Source organism: Alosa sapidissima, chromosome 4 (assembly GCF_018492685.1).
Source record: "Alosa sapidissima isolate fAloSap1 chromosome 4, fAloSap1.pri, whole genome shotgun sequence".
Classification (NCBI taxonomy): domain Eukaryota; kingdom Metazoa; phylum Chordata; class Actinopteri; order Clupeiformes; family Clupeidae; genus Alosa; species Alosa sapidissima.
The window spans coordinates 3,627,425-3,643,723 of NC_055960.1; the positions used below are offsets into that span (position 1 = coordinate 3,627,425).

At 41.0% G+C, this 16,299-nt stretch overlaps 1 protein-coding gene across 1 annotated transcript in view; it reads right to left on the bottom strand.

Annotated features, from left to right (window-relative positions):
• The window catches only part of dennd6aa (DENN/MADD domain containing 6Aa), a 28,337-nt gene extending 12,441 nt beyond the window's left edge, over window positions 1-15,896 (bottom strand). The window contains exons 1-9 of the mRNA XM_042090018.1: window positions 15,550-15,896; window positions 9,816-9,854; window positions 9,687-9,729; window positions 5,851-5,963; window positions 5,551-5,631; window positions 871-976; window positions 586-665; window positions 438-497; window positions 273-328 (exon numbers count right to left, since the gene is read on the bottom strand). Coding sequence (XP_041945952.1) covers window positions 273-328; window positions 438-497; window positions 586-665; window positions 871-976; window positions 5,551-5,631; window positions 5,851-5,963; window positions 9,687-9,729; window positions 9,816-9,854; window positions 15,550-15,768 — 797 coding nt within the window. The 5' untranslated portion in view covers window positions 15,769-15,896. The remainder of the gene's footprint in view (window positions 1-272; window positions 329-437; window positions 498-585; window positions 666-870; window positions 977-5,550; window positions 5,632-5,850; window positions 5,964-9,686; window positions 9,730-9,815; window positions 9,855-15,549) is intronic.
• Window positions 15,897-16,299: the final 403 nt, after the last annotated feature.

Sequence of the window (16,299 nt, forward strand, 5' to 3'; positions counted from 1 at the left end):
TCTTAAGGGTGCCTTTAAAAGGCTGCTTGGCGATTTTGTGGGTGGGGTCAATTTAGGCAGGCTTCCAGGCTAGCATTACACATCACTCAAATAAGGGTCTATGGGACTTAAAAGCAAGACTAAGGTAGTATTCAACTAGCTCATGCCACAGACAATGTTGCGGAATTAAGTGGTCCCCTCTTAACTAATTTAGAATTTAATACGTAGTGCATGTGCAGAGTATGTTTTAGACCTATTGTCCACAATAGACAAAGAACTACAAATGTACTCACCGAAACAAGTCCACCTCATGTATAGTAGGAAGGACAATGGACACAAGGCTGTCACTCTGTAAACAAGTGCACCAAGAGGGGTAATGTTAAAGTCACTAAATGATTTGAGAACATTATCAATATAATGATATCAGTCTGACCAACAGTTTAGATTCAGTCAATTACCGGTGTTGACTGCACTAGCTGTGAGGTTCCTGGTTTATCATAACATGTAGGTATACGCAGCTGAGAAAGAACCGATAAATAGTTAGGTAAAATGTATGAGAAAATGGCATACAACCACACATGTTTTTTTAACAAAGAGAAGCTTTACCTTCATGACTATCCCCATAATGGGGAGACTCAGTATTTTTCCAGGGGATGGTGTGGGCCAGCGATCTATGTCATTACAAGCTGAAGAACATCAGATCATTAAAAAATTATACCGTTAAGTTACACATTAGAGATTCTGCAAAAATCCTACTGTTTCAAGCCTTTTACAGATGAAAGACAATGTGAAGAAATCACTGCAACGTTTAAGAAGAACTATCATCCGTGTTTAGAACACCATCCTTCTACCATGTTTATTTATTTTTTGGCCAATTTGGCTTACACCTACCAGCTTCAAGACAAGGTTCTTGCTTCTCAAAGTATTCTGGAGCCAGCAACTTCAGCAGTTGATGAAAGAAGGTGACATATGGAAGCTTGCTGATCAGGACAAGAGACTATACAGACAGACAAAATGAACAGACAGACAAAATTAATTCAAACAATTTATTCATGAATAAAACACCAAACCCACAAACACACAAAAAATGACACTTGACTTCAGACATGGTCCAAGGTGAGTCCGTATCTGACACCCTCCGTTTAATCTCACACAGCCAGGAATAATATTGATACATAGCACACATCTCTGCATAGGCCATTATAATAAATGCCTCGAGCTGACTTCCTCCTCCAATGCATACCTGTCAACACTCCCATTTTTCCCGGGTTCTCCCATATTTAGGGCCCGAGCACCGAAGGGCGCAAGGCCCTATTGTTTTTGTAAGGATTATTATTAGGGCCCGAGCACCGAAGGGCGCAAGGCCCCATTGTTTTTGTAAGGATTATTAGGGCCCGAGCACCGAAGGGCGCAAGGCCCTATTGTTTTTGTAAGGATTATTATTAGGGCCCGAGCACTGAAGGGCGCAAGGCCCTATTGTTTTTGTAAGGATTATTAGGGCCCGAGCATCGAAGGGCGCAAGGCCCTATTGTTTTTGTAAGGATTATTATTATTATTATTACGAGTATTTTAACTTTGTCTCAGAGCGTTTTCGTTTTTTGAGGTGGTTAACATGGGTGAAAAGTCTTGAAATTTGGCACACACATCAGGTGTCACGCAAAGCAGTTAGGTACAAGAGCTTGGCCCCGGGCGTGGCCCAGGGACTCAGTAGCGCCCCCTTAGGTGATTGATGCAGTGGTTGGCACATACTTTCAGCTAGACACATCAAATTTGGTAGGTGTGTGTGTGTGTGTGTGTGTGTATGTGTGTGTGTGTGTGTGTGTGTGTGTGTGTGTGTGTGTGTGTGTGTGTGTGTATCTCCCCAAGATGAACAACTTTCGTATGTACAATGCATTAGCCACGCCCAACAGGAAGTGAGGTATTTGGGATTTTGTGCGGACTAAAATGTGATTAATTGTGATGCTAAGAGGTGCTTCCCATCAGTGAAAACGCATGAAATTTGGCACACACGTCAAGAGGTACCATGAATACAAAGGGGAAAAGCCTTGGCACTGGGCTTGGCCCAGAAACTCCATAGCGCCCCCTTATGTCACTGTGACTTGTGGTTGGCATATAGTTTTAGATACACACACCAAATTTGGTGGGTGTATGTAACTCCCAAAAACAAACAACTTTTGTATTAACATGCCATTAGCCATGCCCACAGGAAGTGAGGTAATTGAGATTTTGTGCGTTGTGGACATGATCAATTTTAACGTGCTCCTCCTAGACGGTTGATCCGATTCATGTCAAAGTTGGTATACATGACGCCGAGATGTTCCTGATTATAAATTGTGAAGCTTTTTTTTATATGTTGTAATTTGACGAAATGGCGAAATTATTCATTTTAATACCCTTCCACATAAACAATAAATGTGTCATAATTCACGATGCATGGCTTGAAATGTTTTAAATTTCACAGGTCATTGAAGACCATGTTCTTTGCTTAAAATGAATAATCTGAAATTTCTCAGGTTAATATATATTATGATTATGATGACACAATGGGCCTGCCTTGCATTGCGCCCCCACCTGGCCAAGCAAGTAAATGTGCCAGAAAATAACATGCAAAAACAAATAGCACACACATCAAATATGTACATTTTACAAATGCACCACATCGGTGCTTTGTTGGATTCTGAAATGTCACAGGTTGCGGCCCGCAGGTGCTCGGGCCCGCCATTGCCGCTTGCGGCTATATTTCTCTATTTTTCTATTAGTCTGACATCTCCCAGGTTGCCAGCAAAACCTTCAGGTATCAAAACCAAACTTGGTACACAGACTGCAGACTTAAATTTTACAGGTCTTTGAATACCATGGTAGTGATATTCACATGCCAATAAGGCATATTTGGCATAGCGCCACCACCTTGCAACAGAAAGAATGGCTATTACACTGATGCCACATGATCAATTTTAACATACTCCTCCTAAACGGTTTGTCAGATTCATGTAAAATTTGACAAACATTATGCCAAGATGTTGCTGTTGTTAAATTGTGAAGGGATTTTTGATATGTTGTAATATGTCAAGATTTTAATAATTCACCATATAAAAAGGAAATGTGTCATAAAGTCACAGTGCATTGAATGAATGGGTTGAAACTTCTCAGGTTAATAGATATTACGATTATGTTGATATCCAGACACCCAATGGGCCTGCCTGGCACAGCGCCACCACCAAGTAGGAAATGTGCCAGAAATGGACAATGCCTTAAGTAATTGATCTCAAACTTTATAAAATATTGGATATCATTATTGTGATGATATTCACACATATATTTCACATGCCTAGCATAGCGCCACCATCTGGCCAAACAGGAAATATGCCAGAAATGCTCTATGCTTTGAATGAATGGTCTGAAACTTCAGGTTAATAGATATTATAATTATGTTGATATCCAGACACCCAATGGGCCTGCCTGGCATAGCGCCACCACCTGGCCAAGTAGGAAATGTGCCAGAAATGGACAATGCCTTAAGTGATTGATCTGAAACTTAATAAAATATTGGATATCATTATTGTGATTATATGTGTAATTCACATGCCTAATATAGCGCCACCATCTGGACAAAAAGTGTATCAGAAATGTTCTTTGCTTAAAATGAATAATCTGAAATTTCTCAGGTTAATATGATTATGATGACAAACAATGAGCCTGCCTTGCATTGTGCCCCCACCTGGCCAAGCAAGTAAATGTGCCAAAAAAAACATGGAAAAACAAATAGCACACACATCAAATATGTAAATTTTACACATGCACCACGTCGGTGCTTTGTTAGATTCTGAAATGTCACGGGTTGCGGCCCGCAGGTGCTCGGGCCCGCAATTGCTGCTTGCGGCTATATTTATTTTATTATAATTATTCATTATTCTACTTTTTTGCTTTCCTGTTTTTGAAGTAGTAAACACACGTCAAGTGTCACGCATCGCAGTTATGTAGAAGAGTTTGACTCCGGGCGTGGCCCAGGGTCTCGCTAGCGCCCCCTTAGGTGACTGCTCTCGTGGTTGGCATATTTTGAGGTGGTTAACAAACGAAAAGTGTTGAAATTTGACACACACATCAGGTGTCACACAAAGCAGCTAGGTACAAAAGCTTGGCCCCTGGCATGGCCCAGGGACTCGCTAACGCCCCCTTACGCCTCCTTAGGTGACTGATCCCGTGGTTGGGATATAATTTCAGCTACACACACCAAATTTGGTAGGTGTCTGTATCTCTCCAAGATGAACAACTTTCCTATGTACAGTGCATTAGCCACGCCCAACAGGAAGTGAGATATTTGGGATTTTGTGCAGACTAATGTGATGAAATATGTGCTGAATTGTGATCCCAAAAGAGGTGCTTCCCATGGGTGAAAACGCATGAAATTTGGCACACACATCAAGTGGTACAGTGAATAGACAGGGATAAAAGCTGTGGCACGAGGCACGAGATCTCGTCACACCCCTAATTGAGAGGATACTACAATTTTATAGTTTGACATCATCTGAAATACCCACATATACATTTTACTCTTTCTGCCAAATTGTCTCTTGTACCATGTCAATTCATCAATTCATCACTCCAGTATAGTATCCCTTCCAATGCTTGCCACACTCCTCAATTCAGTGTCCTGCCACGGGATAGTCTGGGCTTACAGACAATGAGAAAACATTGGATATTTATAGCCAACATAACAACAATTGTCATAGTCATGGTGTTTAACTCTCACATACAATTATGGTTTAATTGTCATGATAGGAGAGTAAAATATTCAAAATATTACAAGTACACAAGTATGCAAATTCATATATATAAAAATATTATTAGTGTGTTGTTTTGTGGTGTTTAAAGACATGCAAGGCATTCTGGGTATAGTCATGTAACAGAGAGAAGCAGTTGTCGCCAGAATACTTTCATTTTCATTTCGGTAATCACTCACTGAAGAGGGAAACTATCGATAAAAAGTTTGTTTACCCCAGAATATCGAGTCTCTGCCCATGGAGCTGCTGACAATAGAACGAGCAGGAAATGTAACATGTTGGCAGGAGACTTTCTACGCCATCTCTGCACTTGAGTCAAACATATTGCTGATAGCTCATTTTGTAAAGCGTCAGTGGATACAGAGGCCGGGGTTCAATCCCGAGCGTGAAACTTATGCCATTTATTTCTTGCTTTTTCACCACTGCACTGAACCTGTACTGAACAGTGATGTTCAAACTGTGGTATACAAACAGTAATGTGAACTGAACCATGATTTCTCTGTACTGTTAAACCCCTATAACACATTCAAGTTTACATAATCTCTATAATAAGAACATCTATGGAAAACAGCAACAACATGGTATTTGTGTTTAAGGGTAGGACAGTGAACCAGCCCAAGTGTTTAGAATTAGGGTTCAAGGTAGAAGAGGATCTTTAAGGATAGCTGCTGCAGAAGCATTTGCATCTTTACAACATTGACACACAAGTCCTTCACAATTGGTTCACAAGTTTAGTGGAGGCAATATAATTAACAAGAACAACTATTTTTGCATTATGAGAAAAACTTACCTTCTGAAAGTAGCCCCTTTTGAGTGACTTGTCCCGCACCTGTCTGAAGTAGACATAACCATAGAAATGGCCCTGGTCTCTCTGGAAGAGTAAATTAATACAAAATTGAACAATACAGGCTGGACAAATGTCTCGGGTAACAGAGTAGATCATCTCAATTAGTATGCCCAAGCCAGTCTGTCAAAAATAGTCAAAGTAATGGGTTTGTATTGTTTTGTTTGAAACCAAGACAAAATGAACGCCACATACTGGGCAGACATGTTTTCTTTGGCCTTCCAGCTACAAATCTATGTAACTAACCTTGAGGCAGACAGGGGCATCCCGATCACAACGGTCCAGAAAGCATCCTAGCGACAACTGCCTGCTTGATGCTTGCCGGAAACGGAAGCAGAACTGTGTGTCACCCAGGCAACCTGCCAGTATGTAGGGAAAATAGGAAGGACATATCATGATGGTTGCCTGCCCCCTCCCAATTCATCATATGTTGGATTAAAGCAACAAACACACATATGCTGACACAAAAAGATGATTTGTCCTTGTAGCAGAAAATGGTAGACGACATCAAAGTATTTCTGTTTATATCACCACAACACAGTGGGTTTTAAAAGAATACATTAATTTATGCCTTCTTATTCAGTAACCCTTTGTAATTTGTTTGCCATATACTGTATGGGGCACATACCTAACTACTACAACAAGTTTGTTAATTACATTAGAACAGTTGACCACTGTTTTATTTTCATGCTTCATGAAAGAACTTCAGACTGCTACTATGGTATTTTTCAAGATATATAATTCTTGGCTTTGGTGGGTATGCATGTATGCAAGTTCATGGCCAGAGAACCATTAGGATCCTGAAATCCTGGGGCAAGTTCAGACTATGTGAAAGGCATTCCGAAGAGAACACACATATGCACACACACGTAACTTGAGGGTGTTTCCTTCTTCAGAGCCACTCCTACATTCTTCACCTCTGCCAAAAAGTCAAGCTTTTAGCTGTGGCCTTTCTGTGATGTGTGTATGCATGATTCTATATGTATGCGGCGTTTGTAAGTTGTTTTGCAACCATTAAAGCCATGTGCTCAATGTTCCCACCACAGCTTACTGCCATTTGTGATAGGCTACGAAGTGCATGCCTACTCACGGGGGAGGGTAGTAACGCGTTACAAGTAATGCAAAAAAGGAGGAAGGCAACTTTTCCTATTCCTTTTTCAAAACTGTACTTCTACTCTTACTCAAGTACAATTCAATTGCCTTTCTTTACGAGTACAAGTTTATTATCGGAGGAGAAAGTACCTCGAGCGAACCCTTTCCTCGGTACACAACGGTGTGGGAGAAAAGAAACAGGACTTCAGAATACATCGTGATGTTGCCCGGCAAGTATAGAAGTAATGACTGGCCTATGTAGACTCAGACCATGTTGTAGCCTACTACACGGAAGTAGATGTTCTATATATCTAACAGCTCAGATAAGGCAATGACGTCCTGCCAGCTGCGAGACTGCTAGAGTAGCAACGAGACGAGAGGTACTATATGACATGACACAGAAACTTTCACCTATATTAATTTCTGGCCAGCATAGTTCAACAATCGCATTGGACAAGGAAAGTAGACCTACAACTTCATTCACAAGCAAAGCAAATGCACTGGAAATTGAGCACACAAGTTAGAAAAAAACTAGCATTCGTTTATGTAGCCTCAATGTTGTCAGTGCAGGACATTACAGAGACGGTCGGCTGAGGAAAAAAAGATAGCCTAACCTACTCTGTCCGAGTGGACATGCCTAGGCTATATGTAGCCTAAATATTGGTCTACCCATAATATAGGCATTGTTTAAGCAGGCTTGTGCATGAGACTTCATATCAGCAATGACAAGTCTTTCTAATAGTTTAGGAGTTTTAGTACGCTTTTCTTTGGTAGAACTTGGTCTCAGAAGAAAACTTCTATTTAGAAGCCCCCCCCCCCCCCCCACCACCACCACCACCACCACACACACACAGAAAAACAACAAAGCAAACAAAAAAAATCAATAAATAGAATATAAAAAGAAAAACATAGATTTGGGACTGGACCTCTAAGAACATAGAGAAAATATGTCATGCCAGAACTCTGATAACTCAATAGGTTCAATAGGAAAGAGTCAGTACTTGGATCCAAAGGCCCGGGTTCAATCCCGGGCGTGACACTTATGCCATTTATTGTACAAGAAAACTTGGGACATAGAGTAGATTCCTAGCCTGACGTAGTCATACTCAATTCTAGTCAGAATATGAGTCTGATACTGCTCCATTGGGACGTAATTATGGGGCGTGTTTCAGCCGATACAGGGGGGGGGAATGCCTCTGCACTCAATTGGATAGATCTAACCAATCAGAGCAACGAAATAGCTTACCGTGAGGTGTAGGAAGATAACACACGAACCATCCTTCTTCTCCACAAATGCCTTAACATTGTTTTCTGGTCTTTTGTAAAAGTTAGTGCCGTCAATAACTCCTAGCCTACAACACTCATTAGCGAAATCTAAGAGATACGTAGCCTAGTAGGGTAGGCTATTAGGAGAAAACGTATAGCCTATATCCCCTCCGTTTTTAAAAATAATTCCGTTGAACACTGATATGCTACAAACATGTTAAACAGCTGGGAAAGGCTGTCGCAAATCCCTCAAACAGGTCGTCAATCAGAGATTTCAAACGAACGAGGGAACATGTCACAATGCAACAGAGCTGTTTTCCCTTGATGAAAGTGAAACCAGATAGATAGATAGATAACTTTATTGATCCCCAAGGGGAAATTCAAGAAACCACAGAGTTTTCCCACATCTCAACTTTGGCCAAAGTTCTCAGAAATAATCGTTTTCAGTGATAAAACCTCATTAAATAATATGCATTTTCCATATGGGGTCTTAAAAGCCATGTATCCTTCTAGCCACAGCGTTTTTGTTTCAAACATAAACCTAATCTAAGCGTGCTCAGATGACGTGATAGACCTGTTGCTCACCTGTCCATCATCGTAAAGCCCGATTTGATTTGTCCGCCCGATCTAGGGCGAGCATACTTGCTCCACAATGGAACAATGCCAGACTGAACTTCCCGACCTCAAATGTTGTGGGCGGGACTAAGTTCGGAATGGCACCCAGGCTAGTAGATTCCACCATAATCAATGGAACTGGCTACACCAGACGTGATAGCTGTGTGTGTACATTAAAAAAAATTAGACAAGTCCTTTAAAACTATGTTCATGTTCCGCAAACAGAAAGCTTCTATGTGTGCTTGGGGATTAGTGGCACAACCAACAGGGTGTGATTTATAGATGACTTTATTGTCCTCTAATCATTTGTATAAGAGTGCAAAGAGTGTCTCTATTAAAAGCCCTTACACAACCATTAACTGCTAATCCTCCTCAGCACTCTGGTCTTCCTGCACACACACCTCACATCAAGCTCCTTTCTCGGCTGCAGCCTTTTGGCTGTGGGAATCAGGTCACTAGAAGCTCAGGTTGGATTCTACTGACAAAAGGTTTAAGGAGTTAGTAATGCTCTGGAAGTGACCACTGACAGGTAACAGAGATTCCCTTCTATCTGCTGCAATACGTATCAGTGGATGCTATGTGCTGAAGAACTCCAAGCTTGGGGTGTCCCGATTCATATTGTGTGAAGTAGGGTCTTTTAAAGGCGAAACTGACAAAACCTTGAGACAGAAACCACATGCTCATTGAAATTAAGTTGGTCCTCAAACACTCAGGTTTCTGCAGCTTTACTTAATCAAGAGTCAATAATGGTGTTAACATTTTGATTTCATTAACATGTCAGGGACTCACCATCACCTCTTCAGGTTCAAAGAGGAGCTACAAGAGAGGCCCAACAGACACTACCTTACCATTAGTAAATGCCTCTGCCACGCAGTACATATGTGTTTTGGAAATAATGTAAAGCCATTTCATTTTTTTAATGAACATTTTGAAAAATGTAACATTTTATGCAAGAAATCACATTCCAGGTCTTTCCCGGACATTTGAGTGAAGGTCAATAGCTACACATTGCATAATGATAACTAGAATTCCGCATCAAAGTGAATTCATGAGGCAAAAACTAAATTATGCAGCTGTGAATAAAACAGGTCTCTGTGATATATAATTACCTGAATTGGAGTCTGGGAAGGACAGGTAGCAAATACTGGTTTTCTGCAGGGAGGAATTATACATAATTTCAATATGTTCAAGCATGCGTTGGTGTACAAAATCACATTTCTAAATATTGTCAAGCTTACCTCTTTTTCAGTTAGTTTTGAGTGATGTGGATAAATTACCTGTAAGAAATAAGCAAAGACATTGATATATAATATAATAAACCCTTAATTTTACCAAAGACCCTTAATTGTTTCTTAAAAAAACTCAGAATCTCTATTCTTTAATCCAAAAAGATCCGAACTACACAGCGCAGCTTCTAAATGCTCCATTCGCGCAGGCGGTAAAACTTGAGGCATTTGTAGCCTATAACTTGTGAGGTAGCCTATGGGTCATTCCACGTCAATTCAACCAGGTCCCACGCACTTAGGTCTCAAAAAATTCTGAAAAAATTACCAGGTGTACCTATCTTACCCAGGAGACACACTGTAAAATTACTCTTATGTAAGATCAATACTTTCCAAGATACAGCCAGTTTTACAGGGGGAGGGGGGTGTCGATTTTGTTTGGCCTCTTTTTTTTGTCAAAGTTCACAAGCCCACAGCGCAAGAACTAAACCATGTAGGAGGCTCAAATTTTGCATGCTGGTACATAAATAGGAATAGTATCAAAATCGTCACGTTTGGTCTGGATAATCCTGCATGGCCATAGCTGTCCCTCAAAGTTGATACAAATTTTATTGGAGTTTTTGGCTGGGCTCTGTTTAAGCCTTCAGAAGACATATTTGCACTCAACATAGGCTCTTTATTTTTATTTTCCTTACTGAGATAAGTAGAAACACTCTCACAAAAAACAATGAACAGAAAATAAATTCCTTCAGGGTCTGAACAGCAGACTTTACAAGTCTAAAAAATCATTTTGGTTCTCATTTTCAGAGCACCCAAACACCTTGTGGGAATATACAAAGATTTTTAAAATATTTTTTTCTTTATTCTCCATGATCTTTTCTTTTTTAAAACACCAATTTGACTTGTCTTATGCAAATCTTTCTTTTTCACTTTCAACCCTGAACATGGGCAAAATGCACCATTGACATCAATATGTTTTGTATAGAGCTACCACAGGTTACTCTATACAACCACAGGTGGCAGTGTGGTGACTCTATATAAAACATCAATGATGATGTCAATGGGGCATTTTGCCCATGTTCAGGGTGGAAAATAAAAAAGAAAGATTTGCATAAGACAAGTCAAATTGGTGTTTTCAAAAAAAAAATGGATTTCCAAAATGGATTTCCATGACACTGGAGTCGTGGCACGCCCCATATTGTTTTTATTGTTGATACTCATTAGTATTAATTGGTATAATTCTTTCTAACTGGTCACAAAGGCTAGCACAATCTTCCTAAGGGTTTCAAAACTTTCCAGTTTTAAATAATGCATTCAGGAGTAAGTCTAATGTGTCTAATGTTTGTTTATGTCGGCCATGTTAGGTAAACAGCTACTAAGAAACGTGCATCGAACACAGCCTTAGCCTAAGTGAAGTTGTCTCAATCAGCTCACCAGTAAAAGGCAGTTTGGGGCTCAAAGTGGTCATAACCACTTGTGGCTACACACAGACATGAAATAATCCTGAGGGAAAAGTATGAGTTTGTTTCTGATATTAGTGTAGTGACTGAAAGCAAGGGTCCCCCTGCCGCTTGTCTTTCTCAAATCCGCTTATCAATTGCCTTGGGTTCTCAGACCCAATTGACCTGTCGCTAAGCCCTGTGTGAAAACTCGGACAAACAAACCAGACTTGATTAGAAATACATTGTGGACAATGGCAGCTGACAACAGAGACGGTTGATAAATTAAGCGCATTCTGACCACGCCTTTTTAGGAGGCAGGAACTGTGTACAATTCCATTCCATTGTAGAAGCATGTGCTGCTTTATCTTTGTGTATTAAGGATCTTTGCTGACAGTATATGAAAGCAGGCTTTGAGGACGTTTTGGTCGATAAAAGGATTTACTTTCCTCCAGAAGCTATCAAAAGGGACTTAATTATGCTATGGGGTGTATTCAAAACTTTATAATACATACAAGGTGACAAGCAGTTGTGGCCAGTCGTGCAAATCACCGTGCAAAAACCACTGACGTTAATGCTAGCTATCTAGCTAGTGGAAGATTGATACTAAGATATGTTAGGTTACGTTAATATTTGATGTAGTAAGAATATAGTAGTTGGTTAATGAGCATTTTCATCTTGGGATTTAACAGGGAACCTGTGCCCACGTTGTTGGCTTAGTAGCCTAGCATCTACATTACGTCGAGCTGTTGCAAACGCGAGAGACGTCCTATAGGCTACTGTTGATGAAAATATACCCCGTTTTCTAGCCTCTCGGGGTACCGGCTATCAGTATGACACATCCCCCATGCAAAACGTTTGACCATAGTTATCCGTCGGGGTTTTTTGAGTTAATAAACTCCATAAATAACCATTCATTTGTCATTTTATTCCTCCTCCCTATTGTTTTCTATGGAGTTGTCCGAGCTGATGTCCGAGTCCCGTTGAGGCTGGTCTGTCATTGGCTCATCAGCGTTCTAAGGGATCTTAGCCTACTGCTTAACCGTTGATTTTATAGAAGGCCAAAATGAGTAAACAAATCAAAAAATAGTGACCTTGAGGTAAACTTGTGTTAGGGTAAGGAAAGGGGAATCTGGGGAGGGGATGGGTGAGCTTCCTCTAGTGTTTTGTTGGGTGTTAGGTTCAAATACCACCTAATGCTACCATGATCCAGAATCGCTTAAAAGGAGAAATCCAGTGTTGTGTGCCTTCTGGTTTCTCAACCTACTGGTTTCCTTGCGCATGCACGCGCTGTGCTCATAGCTTCCCACAGCAGCAATTTGTTTGCAGACATTCACAAACAAGTTTTAGGCGGTTTGAAGCCACTTTTATATACAGTACGCCATGAGCGTACATTACAGTCATTTGGACATAAGACATGTAAAATATATATATGTTTTGTAAATAGCATTAAACTGGATTAGATCCTGCTATAGCAAAATTATTCCAACTATGACTCTCACCTGCATGACTCTCTACTCACTGAGCGAACTTATCCCTGGCCTCTACGTGATACAATTATATATTGTGCCATCAATTAATAACGTGGGCAACACCCAGGCAACATGTTGTCCTGAGGTAGGCTATCTGAAACAAGTGGTTGCCCTTGATCGAAAACAACTGGTTACCTTTGGGCTGCTACTGTTATCAGTGCACAGTTTAAGTAGGCTACTATTCTATGTGGTTGATCAACTATAAATAAAAGATGTATTGGATGCTGACGCAGCGTCAGCGTCAAGGGCGGGCACACTGGCCGGCCCAAACAGGCCAGTGTGCCCCCCAACAGAGTTCTCTCCCTGACATAAAAAACCCATCTAAATATTATTACGGCTATGATTGAAATTAAATCCATATTGAACACTGATGTTGAACACTTAGCCTACTCAAAATTAAACATGTCACGGACTGACACGTGTGTCAACTATGTTACTGCTGATTGTGTGCGCAAACTGCACGATGAAGAGGGATTCTGCACACTCGAACACCGTTGCAGCAAGTGCCACCGATACATTTACCACCACTCCTGCAACGCCAAATGAGCATAAATCTTTTTAGGGTTTTTAGACACTGCTGCATAAGAACTTTAGTAAAAGGTCTCAAGATAGATCTGGGAAGATACAGGAAAATACAAGGTTTTTCACGTTTCTGGCCGCAGAATGACCCAAGCACCCAAGCTGAATGCATGAGCTGTTGATCTAAATTGCAGAAACCGTAAATAAAGGGCCAAACTGACCCGTCGCAATTCCTATATTTTCCAATATTGTCCAGTGCTAATGATAAACTTGAACAACGGAGACACAGTGCTTTGGATTACGTAGGCTACTTAAATAGGATAGATGGAATCGCCCTTTAGTGAGCGCAACACAGCACATAGTGAGCACTTTAAAGAGCGCATAACCCGCTTTATCCAGAGGGAGATTTTTGAATGCAGTGACAAAAAGCCAATCATGGACCTGGCTTGGAAATGCAACAGTTGTGGCGTCGGCATTCACAGTCTGTCGTTGCAAAATTGTAGCCTACATCTCCAAACTCAAAAACAGTAGACTAACAGTCAATAAAAGTGCACTGTCAGAGCAGCATAAAATACTAAAAGCCATGCCGAGTGTCCTGTTCGCTCTTAGGCTCCTACACACAGTTGCGTGCGTTGCAGTGCTGGAGACGGATCCCATTCACTTCACATGGGCTCACGTCATCTGTTGCCGAACTGAATTGTGGGTCCGTTGCGTCGCGTTTCTTCCGTCGCTCGCGTTGAGAAGTTCAGCTGTTGCTGCACCGACAGACGGCACCGGCCAATCAACTGACGGCACCAACCAATCAAATTACGGTTATACTTCAAGTTAAATTTGTATAGCTACAGTTGGGAACACCCACTGGCATGCGTTGACGGAACGCAACTGTGTGTAGGAGCCGTTAAACCTTCCATCACATTTAGTGCATTCTACAGTGATGGTCAAAAGTTTTGCCACCCAAGCTTAAGTTGACTAAAAAGAGGAATATAAAATCATCTTTTGGAAATTGATTTGAATGCCTAAAGTAAAAAATTAGGAAATATCCAACCTTTAAGAACCAATTTTCTTTGTGAATGAATAATGTATCATAAATAAATAAATGTTCATCCTTAAAATACAGTATTGGCACCCCTATGTTAAATTCCCAGAGGCAGGCAGATTTTTCTTTTTAAAGGCCAGTTATTTCATGGATCCAGGATACCATGCATCCTGATAAAGTTCCATTGGCCTTTGGAGTTAAAATAGCCCCACATCATCACATACCCTTCACAATACCAGTCAGCCTATTAGCTGGTTTGATGCCCATTGAGCATGAAATGCGACTTCAAATCCGTCTCAAACAACGTGTTTGTGAATGTCTGACAACTCCTGCAGCTGTGGTGAGCAATGTGAGCACGCGCAAGAAAACCAGTGAAAAACCAGAAGGAACAGAACACCGGCCAGCACCGATTTTTTTCACGTTTTTTCTGACCGACAGTATTCGTGAACATGATCAACTGAGCCCCCTATTAAAATCGGCCGGATTTCTCATTTAATGATGAGCTTGATGACAAAAAGCATCATTTTTATTTTATAGAAAATAACAAAAACATAACACGCCTCCAGATGTGTTAAGAGTAAATTTCATAAGATTAGTCATGCTAATTTGTATAAATTTAGGCTACCATGGCCATACAATTTGTCCACATTTTCGTGCATGTCTCCACAGTTGGCGATAGGCTATTACACATATGGATCTTAAGTAGGCTACTAGGCCTACACCGATGAGCTTCATTTCAGGCTGCAATATTAGATAATAGACAAGATAATGGCAGGGTGGAAGGGATTATGGCGAATATATATCAAATAGTTTAATAAGAGTTATTTAACTAAAGCTAGTTGCTACCCTAGCTGGCTAAATATATGTCAAGCCAGCCATGGCTATACATTAACGTTACACGAGTAGACTGCAGGCCAGGGAAAGGAAGTAATATAGTAACTATTTTTGACTAGCTGTTGCAGCTACAGTAGAATTTCCATTGCAATAGGCTATGAGGTGATGTCAGATGATAGCTTCTCCCACAAAACTGTCGAAACTAGTCAATTTGTCTGTACAGTAACATTACGGTTGCGAACTTCATGTAACATTTGAGCTCAAAGGAAGCTAACTTGACGTGCTAAGTGGGAAGACGCCAGCTGATATTCCACGCAGTTGATACTTAACCATTCCGTGTTTACACATAAGTTACACTAAATAACATGTAATTGTTTACTGCGTCTTACCTCAACAGCTTGACCAAGTTCTAGATCGAAACCTACGACACAAATACAATGTAGCCAAGCAGAGAATCGGTCCCACGGCAGAAATAGCTGATCAGATTCTTCTTCTCCGGGCCCATCGCCCGGCATTTCCTCTGCTGGAGAGACACGGACATCCTGTTCCAATATATCCTCGGACTCCTCGATGTGCTCCTCTATATCCTCGGCAGTTTGCAAGGCCATAACAAATGGCTACGATTTCGTTATCCTCTTGTCTCTAACTTTACAACGAGTAACCACCACATTCACAATTCACCCTGAATACAAAAACAGGGGACGTCGGTCAATGACGTCAGTCACGTTGTACGTGTGACGCGTAATCTCGACTCTCCACTAAACGTGCTCTCATTTTACTAGATTGTGTCTGAATTGAGTAAATTGTGCGCTCGTTTTACCAACAAGTGCGAAATATGGTCTGCTACACTGATTGTGAGACGACCCTTAGCCAATAGGCTAGAATTATAGATCATTATCAAATTATAAACCATATCAAAATTGGAGGCTATGTGTTTTAAACCCCACAGATCAGACCCTCCAAATGTTTGTGTGTGTGTGTGAAGGCCCCCTGCAACTCATGCCAGACAAAGGTCGTCATGGGTTCCCTCATGCCACTGGAGGTCCATCTGGTAGGAGTGAACATAGATATTAGAAAGCTAGATACCACATTGCAGGGGCGCAAGAGGCACGGGGGACGTGGGGAATATGTCCACCGCA